This window comes from Passer domesticus, chromosome 10 (assembly GCF_036417665.1).
Source record: "Passer domesticus isolate bPasDom1 chromosome 10, bPasDom1.hap1, whole genome shotgun sequence".
Classification (NCBI taxonomy): Eukaryota; Metazoa; Chordata; class Aves; order Passeriformes; family Passeridae; genus Passer; species Passer domesticus.
The window spans coordinates 29,381,531-29,390,303 of NC_087483.1; the positions used below are offsets into that span (position 1 = coordinate 29,381,531).

General features: G+C 36.8%; 1 protein-coding gene across 4 annotated transcripts in view; it reads left to right on the forward strand.

Annotated features, from left to right (window-relative positions):
• Positions 1–8,773, forward strand: part of MAP3K2 (mitogen-activated protein kinase kinase kinase 2) — a 48,343-nt gene that overhangs the window by 32,339 nt on the left and 7,231 nt on the right. For all 4 annotated transcript variants that reach the window (XM_064434910.1, XM_064434913.1, XM_064434912.1 and 1 more), the window contains 5 exons: positions 1,910–2,116; positions 2,843–2,991; positions 4,812–4,943; positions 6,083–6,212; positions 7,282–7,459. In XM_064434910.1, coding sequence (XP_064290980.1) covers positions 1,910–2,116; positions 2,843–2,991; positions 4,812–4,943; positions 6,083–6,212; positions 7,282–7,459 — 796 coding nt within the window. The remainder of the gene's footprint in view (positions 1–1,909; positions 2,117–2,842; positions 2,992–4,811; positions 4,944–6,082; positions 6,213–7,281; positions 7,460–8,773) is intronic.

The window sequence follows — 8,773 nt, forward strand, 5'->3', positions numbered from 1 at the left end:
GTTGAGAAGAGTTAAGAAGAAATGTGTCCCAAGACCAGATGGTTTCACTTGCAGTGTGGAATGTGCAGAGCAATAAATGGAATTATGTTACAGGAATCACAGAAATATCAAACTGAGGCACTGCAAAGTCCAGTCCCTTGCTCTAAGGCAAGATTTAAAGAGGCAATGATCTGCCACACTGACTTTTCAAGTAAACTCTAAATTGACTTGAGCAGAAGAGATACTCACTTCCTTTATGTTACCAACTTCCAAGATAGCTTATCTTACGACTTAACTTTCTCTGTCTCCCAAGACATTTTTCCTGCAAATAATAGTTAGTCCATTTTAGCACAGTGAAGAATTGGTCATTGCCCTTATATATCCGTGCAACACAGGGATATTTTCTTGCCTTAGTTTTCTTCTTCTGTCCAAGCTGAGGCTTTTCTCATGGCCGCTTCATGCATAACACAGGATATAAGCAGAACTTGGTATGTAGTAGTCACATTAATATGTTGCAGAGTGACCCTAATTTCTGGTCACCATTCTGACTGCTCTTCAGTCTTTGGTTACATTTTCCTATATAATTTTCTTCATGACTTCCAATTGCTTTACATTTTGTAGTTTCTGCATTAGATTTCTCTAAGTATGTATATTGTACTTCCTTACTGAATTTCATCTTGTTGATTTTTGAATAATCTCTGATGTCCAATACCACTGTGAATTTTTATTTTATCTTTAAATGGATTTTCAGCCACACTTAACATGATGCCATCTGCAATATTTCAGTGTATTAAGTTCCATCATATGTACATGATGAATTAAAATAGTGCATGGAAGTGGACTGAAGATAATTTAAGTGGACATCCCCAGCAGTTTATCTTCCCCTTTGATAAGAAATCATTGATAACTGTTCTGCATCTGTCTTGGGTATAATCTGCATAGTAAGATGGTGTGCAACACTTCATGAGTTGGCTTGTGAGAATGTCCCATTGAAATGGGAAAATAGGATTAGCTACATGAGACAAACCAATTATGACTTGTTTATCACATTTTAATCTTTTCAATCGTGAATAAATCAGTTTAATAACTTGTTTACATATCTTTCTTGGAATTTAAATTGTCCAGACTAGTATATAAGACTGAGTCTACTATTTCAGAGATTTGTTATCTGCTTTCTTTAGTCCCCTGGGAACTCCTCCTCCAGTGTAGTACCTAATGAATCGAAAACTCATTCAGTTATTGCTAAGTTCTCTACGATGAAACTTAATCAAGGGTGCTATCCTAAAAATAGATGTGTTATGTAAATAGATGAATATAAATTGTTTTAGTCATCTGGTTGTAATTAACATGTTGCAGATTGGTGCTTTTTTTTTGTTCTGATGCCATAGCTATCTCCAAATTTTGCATTGCTTGTGTTCTGATTTTTAAAATACTTTTGTGGTCTTCCTGTTGATTCCAGGTGTCAGTCTTTCTCTGAATTAAATTCTTTCTAGTTTACAGAAGGAAGAGGCTGGCTTGGGCATTACAGCATTGTAAATGTGTATTTGTTCTCCTAAATATCAGAAATTTGTTATTTGCACATTTAATAGAGCATAAAAAACAGAGGCATGGAATTTTCTTTCCTCCTCTTACAGGTCTCCAGGTTTTTCAAGCATGTTGATTATATTTCAGAAAAATTCCAGAGTTTGGTCCCTATTTTCATCTCTTAAACACAGGATTTTGATTCTATCTAGTCTTTATATACATCTGTGATGAATGTTTGTTTTCTTCTAGGTGGAAAGTTAAACCGGTCAACTTGATGATGGTTGTGTCCTGTCTTGTGGCAGATTTGAACGAGATGATGTAGAACTCATAAAGTATTTGCATGCACACATTGCATTGCTGTATCTTTTTATACTGTAACTTTTGTGTTCTGCGTATATCATTGAAGGTCGTAAAACTTTTCCAAGAGCCAGAAGGACTCAGGGCAACAACTTCCGATCACCGGTCAGTTTCAGCCCCACTGATCACTCACTGAGCACCAGCAGTGGGAGCAGCGTCTTTACACCGGAGTACGAAGATAACCGGATGAGGAGGAGGGGCAGTGACATAGACAATCCTACCCTGTCAGTCATGGACATCAGCCCACCCAGCCGCTGTAAGTTCTGCCACTTTGTGAACCCCACTGTACAACTCTTACCTTTCAGCTGTATCATGTCAAAACCTAGCATGCCATCCAAACACATGCCATTAAATAACACGGTTTTATCTCTCTAATAGGCAAAGGTCAGGACTACACTCATCAGTATTTTCATTGCTTACCTTATCTACCTCCATGTAGACTTTCAATTGAATTTTACATCTCTGATAACAAAACATTGTAAAAGTGATTTCTTAGACTTTTTAGGACCTGAGAAGGATTTTGTAGGTTGCATACTATTTATTTTTGCAGATGTTGGTCATGTTTTCAGTTAAACTGTAATTTTTAGTGGTACTGCTTCATACTTGTGGTAGAATTTCAGGAGCAAATATACTTTGTGATGACTTCAGTAGCTCATACCTTGTAATTATGCCTCTATTTTTTAAAAAAGAAAGTAGTTTGTTTAACATTCTTTTTCTGTTCTTCAAATTAGCTATTGCTAGTTGTTTTAAGTATGTCTAGTTCTACCACAACTTATTTTGTGAATAAATTTAAGTAGTTCATGTTTTCCATCTTACAGGGAGTTGTATTGATCTTTGTAATTTATATGGTGAGGTTTAGGACGCACAGTCTCTGTTGTTGAAAAAGTAGTCTTTAAAAAAATTACTTTCTGTGTATTCCAGTTTTTCTCGATCAGCTGAATAACAAGCTCATTTGAAAACCAAAACATACTTATATTTTCAGCACCACGAGCTCCAACTAACTGGAGACTTGGTAAACTGCTGGGTCAAGGTGCCTTTGGCAGAGTGTATCTGTGTTATGATGCTGACACTGGAAGAGAACTGGCTGTTAAACAAGTTCAGTTTGATCCCGATAGCCCAGAAACCAGCAAGGTAAGTGATACCCAAGGGACACCTTGGAAAAGGCTTCTGCTGAAGTGGTGTGTTCTAGACCAGACTCCCATTCCTTTCCTTAAACAGGATGATCATGTTTTAAATCATGTTGTGTTAGGAAAGTGTCCTTGTTAGGAATTCTGTTTTGTTAGTACCATAGATAATTAATCTGCCTACCTGATTTTAATATTATGTCACATTTTTTAGTTTTCAGACAGATCCTTATGCTGTGAGGATGCATCATTTGATTTGGTGCTGTCTCAGTCTCTAAAATCAAACAATCTATTACAAAGTGTGGTCTGAAATAGATAATTAGTTATACTAACAGGAATTGGAAGAAGTTACATTTATAAGCAGAAAAAGCTGTACTAGTATAAGTGCTTCTGAAAACCAATTGCCAAAAAGAAATCGGTTTTAGCTATGAAGACAGTTTGAGATTCTTACCTATTTTTCATCTTTTTGGGGGGGTATTTCTATGTTTGGGGTGGGGGGGGTGCTGTTACTTGTTTTGTTTCTTTGAATGTTGTACATCAAGACTAACTGCTGTTACACACTGTGTTTCTCCCTAAAGAGCACAAGTTTCCTTGTTAGTTTATTCTCTTTCTAAAATTAAACTTGTCCATCTTTAAGTACTGGGTGCTGAAGGAGATAAACAATTTAAAAGTAGCACAAATCTGCTATTTCTTCTTTTCCCAAACCATACTTGCTGCTTTTTACAGGATAGGAAGAGAATTATTGCTTTCCTTACATTATGACTGCATTCTGCACTGTGGGGAGCAAGGCTGGGGAAACAATGGGTGTAAGCATGATTGCAGAATTGACTGGCTGCCAGTTAGAGTTGCTGCTATTAGTGGATAGGATAAAAGAAAAAGGCAAGAATCATTTGTGCTGTAGATTCCTAGTGTAGCTGTTGTTGCTGCTTCGTTAAAATGTGTAAAAGAACAACTCATTATATTTTGGAAATGTTAAAATATGGTAGTATCTCTGCAAGCAACAGTTTTGTGAGCTCACCTATCATAGCATTTTGTAGTATTATGTGCCTCTGTGTGTAAAAAAAATCTATTTTTTTTCTAATCTCAGAATTGTGAGGGTATCATAACAGGCTGTGACAGATAAAAATTCAGATTTTGATTAAAAACTTCTAGGTGAAATTTGGAATCTAGTCAAGTTTGAATTCATGGGTTAATATTTTTCCAGGATTTGATCGTACTGTCCATTTCAAAATATCTTGCTTCCTGTTTTCAAAATTTATAGTATTTTGGATGGCTCCAGAGAATGCACCAGCTGTTAGTGTTTTCCTTTGTTGCATTTCATTATTACCACAGTATCAAGTGGTACTCAAAGGCATTTTTAAAGTATAGTCTACCATCCTGGAAAAGTTAAGAATTAATGCTAATTATTCCACCACAAAGATTAAAATGTGGGGTGGTTTTCTGTGTTTTGTTAGGTTTTCTTTACCCAGTTGGAGGCTTATGACACGTTGCATAGTGATCACTGACCTCATGAACGTATTTATATCTGCTGTGCTTTGAAACAAACATAACTTCAAGAAAAGAGAAACAATGAAAAACCTGCAAAATCATCCCAAACATAATGTGTAGAAAATACCTAGTTTTGGTTGTTTTTAATTGTGTCAATTTAACATTGATATTTTCTTGTTACAAAATGCAAAAACTTTACATTAGCTGTAGGAGTATTTTGTTACTTAGTTTGCATAACACTTTAATATGTACACACTGCTCTGATTGAAAAAATTCAAATCCAAAATCTTAGTTTTACTACATCAAGCATGGTAAATCTGTCCTGTTTTGTCCTTTCAGGAAGTAAATGCACTTGAGTGTGAGATTCAGTTGCTGAAAAATCTGCTGCATGAAAGAATTGTTCAGTATTATGGCTTCTTGAGAGATCCACCTGAAAGGACACTTTCAATATTCATGGAGTACATGCCTGGGGTAAGCAAGAGAGCTCATCCACTTCAGCCATCAACTGTGTGCAGTGTGATGAGCACCCAAGCATTCAGCTTTGCATAAAAGATATTTAAAACTGTCCAAATTAAAACCACCAAAGATGGGTCCTGACAAGTGCTTGCAACCTCCTGTCTTCTCCATTGGTTGCTTGGGTTCTCAGAATTTACAGTGGTTCGTACAAAAGCTCTTTGTGTTTGGTTTGGCATTAGTGGTGCCTGGCAGTGTCTTTGAAAAGACAATATTATCATTAGTAAACTCTTAAATCTCCCTGAATTTTATTGTTTTGTTTGCCACGCTTCAAGTATTTCTGGAAAACAAAAAGTACCTGAGGTGGGGGTGGGAATAAGTGCATACAGAAAATAATCTTGCTGCTTGCTTCTTGTGTGGCACCTAGTACATGCTGAACTGCTGTTCTTCTTTGTTAGGAAATATTATAAGGTCAGAAAACTGTAGATTTTCATTTTCTCACCAAGTGAGGTCAGCAGAGCTAAATAAAATGTGCTCCTATAAAAACAGAGGGCTCTGTATTTCTGAATAGTTACAGCAGTCTACTTGCTATGAGACTCCAGAGGGGAAAAGCAGTGTCTGGGCATTGTTTTCTTTGTGGTGGTAGGTGTTTTGTTTGCTTCTTCATTTTTTTAAATTCTGGGTCTTGTTTTGTGGGACTTCTTGAATTTTTCTGAGATTTGGAAAAATGACAGAAGTATCTTAGCAGTTTGTAACTCCATGTGACAGAGACAGGTTATACAAAAATTGTTGCAAAACTATTTTTGAAAAAGTTTTGATTTAATCTTATTTTAAGCTAAGATTTGCTTACCTTGTCTTTTTTCCCTAAGGCACTACCCTGTAGCACATGGTAGATTTTTCTTGACAATGTTCTTTTCTGAGTATAAGGTAACCCAAAGGGCATGTGTTATGTTCCTCCTGTGTCACCACTTACCCATCAAAAAGTTTAAGGGTGCTGTTCTCTTTCTGTACATTGGACTGGACTATTCAGGTGCTTACAAGTTGTAAGGTTAAATCAAGAAGAATTGTAATTTTAAATGTCTACATTTCAGGCATAAATTTAATTGAATTTCAGTTGAATTCCAGAAGTGTTAGTGCTTTATGCTTCTGTGCCATAGGGCTCCATCAAAGACCAATTGAAATCATACGGAGCACTCACAGAGAACGTGACTCGTAAATACACACGGCAGATTCTGGAAGGAGTTCACTATTTGCACAGCAATATGATTGTCCATCGAGATATTAAAGGTAATGAGAGTTCTGTGCACAGTTCAGTGCTCTTTATTACTGATCCTTTTCCACTCTTATGTGAAGCACTAAAATGCAATTAAGTTTAAAATACCAAAATACTGACTTAAAATCAGTGTGATTGCTTTCTGTCTTTTAGTCTTGTCACTGTTGTAACCTGGGGAGGGGAAAATAAGCAACTTTATGATGTTCTAGCGCAGTTCTAGCAATGTCTCTTTAGTCTTCATCTGTAAAACAAGCAGGATAAATTCCTTTGATTTTATTTTACTATTAATAGCTTCAAGTATATTGGAGGATGATGTCATTAGAAATAGACTGTGCAGAGAAAAGTGTCATGAGTTGAAGGTTTAAATTTATGGAGTTTGGTTTCATCAATTATATAGAAATTACCCAGCACTTCACTGGTACAAGAAGTGACTGGCAGAGGTGACTTGCCTGATCAGACTTCTTCCATTTTACTGCTAGGAAGCGTGGTGTAACATCTACTTTTTGCAGACAGGTGCAGGTGACTTGCAGGTGTTGCATAAGCAAGGTATGAATATGTAGGAAGATGGTGATGTGCAGAATAGGTGTGTTGAACACAATGCTGTTGTATTCCCTAATATTTTTACCATTTTTCTATTGCTTTGTATCAACTGTGTTTTGTTCCAAAGCAGGTTGAGATATCACAATCAATTTGTACATCTTGCGTGGATACCTGTTTTGAATAAATCTGTAACACAGTTTGAGGTTTTGCCTTACAATAGTATGGAGACATCTTCAGTTGTGTGGAAATTCCTTTCCCATTTCTTTTAATTTCCCATGTATAGCACATTCCTTTTGTCAGGAGGGCTTTACAAAGGGACTGCCCCTTCCTGGAAAAGGCCTAGCATGCAAACCAGTGTGTGCAATTAATTATTTTCTGAACTCCAGAGTAGACTAATAGGAATGAGCGGAGAAAGTAAATTCTCTGGCTGGAAATCCTAGGTTGATGTTGAATTGTATCACTGAATCTAAACTTCTGTACCTGTTTCCCACACCAAAACCTTGAGTCTTTTATGAAGGTAATGCTGTGTTCCCTTCCTTCCAGGAGCAAATATTCTGCGGGACTCAGCAGGCAATGTGAAGCTTGGGGACTTTGGTGCCAGCAAGCGGCTGCAGACCATCTGTCTGTCTGGTACGGGAATGAAGTCTGTCACAGGAACTCCCTACTGGATGAGTCCCGAAGTTATTAGCGGAGAAGGGTACGGCAGAAAAGCAGACATCTGGTATGTTAAAAACCCCTTCTCTACTGAGAGGTGTCATTTCATTTTCAACAGAGAGTAGGTGTTTGTTATCTGAAGCTGCAGTGTTTCATCCTGGGATTTAAGCTGAAGAAGGTGGCAAATGTGAACGCTGGCAGTCGTATTTGCAGACTCTTAACACCGAAATTTAATTTTTCATGTGGCAATTTCTTAGCCCATCAGTTTAGAGATCATAAGAGAATGCTTTCAGCTGACCTTGCATGAAGTTAGGATTACCAAACTGTTCATTAGTTCTGGAGAGGTACTGACTGAAAGGTGTATGTGAAACATCAGTTTGAAACATCAGTTCAGTCAATGTGTTGTAATGAAACTTCAACACCAAAATACATTTGATGCAAGGCAGAAAATAAAATGCTGCTCCTCTTAAAGTTGAACACTTAAGAGTAAATTTGCCAGATTTAAAGGGAGTATCAAAAAATAATTTGGTTTAAGTTGTTATTAAATACATAAAAACTAAGAGGGAAAGGTAATTTGCAAAAATGAAGCTAAGTGAAACATTGTATATGCCACAGTCTAACCTGGCTCCAGCCCAGTGGACAGATGACTTTGGCAGCGACCCCTTGCACTCCAGCTGATCTGTGGATACACAGTAATGGGCAGGCAGCAGCAGAGAGTCTGGAGTAGTAACACTGTGTGTTTAAAAAGGAACTACATTGTATCCAAGCAATGACAATACTTTTAACCTCAGCGAAATTAATTTCAGGTACTTCAGATTATTTAGTAATTACTCTGATATATTTGAAAAATAGGTCAACCTTGCAATATCAAGCAGTTCGCTTGTTCAAATTTGAAGCCTTGGTACCAAGGTTATTGTGTGTTTTTTGGTGGAAACTTAAGAAAAAATACTGAAGTTAGACAGCTGTCAGTCAGTAAATCCTTATTGTGTAAAGAAATGTACCTGTGTTTAAGCACAAAACTTCTTGCAAGCATCTTGAAAAACATTCATACTTTCTAAGAATTGGATAATTATTCCAGCCTATCCATTGTTCACTTGTTATTGGAAGATGCTGATCTTTAAGGACTTCTGGAACAAAGTTTCTCTGGCCATATATATGCCCTTCTGCCTTCCTAAATTCTTTAAACGTTATTCCTGAGCAAAGATTGTTTAGGAACTTAAAATTTTTTCTGTCAATCTAAGTATATTTTTAGTATCCTTAACTAAAAGAGAAGATACCTTGAAGTAGGGTTTTTGTTCTTCAGCTGCCATATTATGTTTGCACACGATTCACTGGTGAGTGATAACTTGTGCATTTCTAATGAGCTGGCAACACACATGGC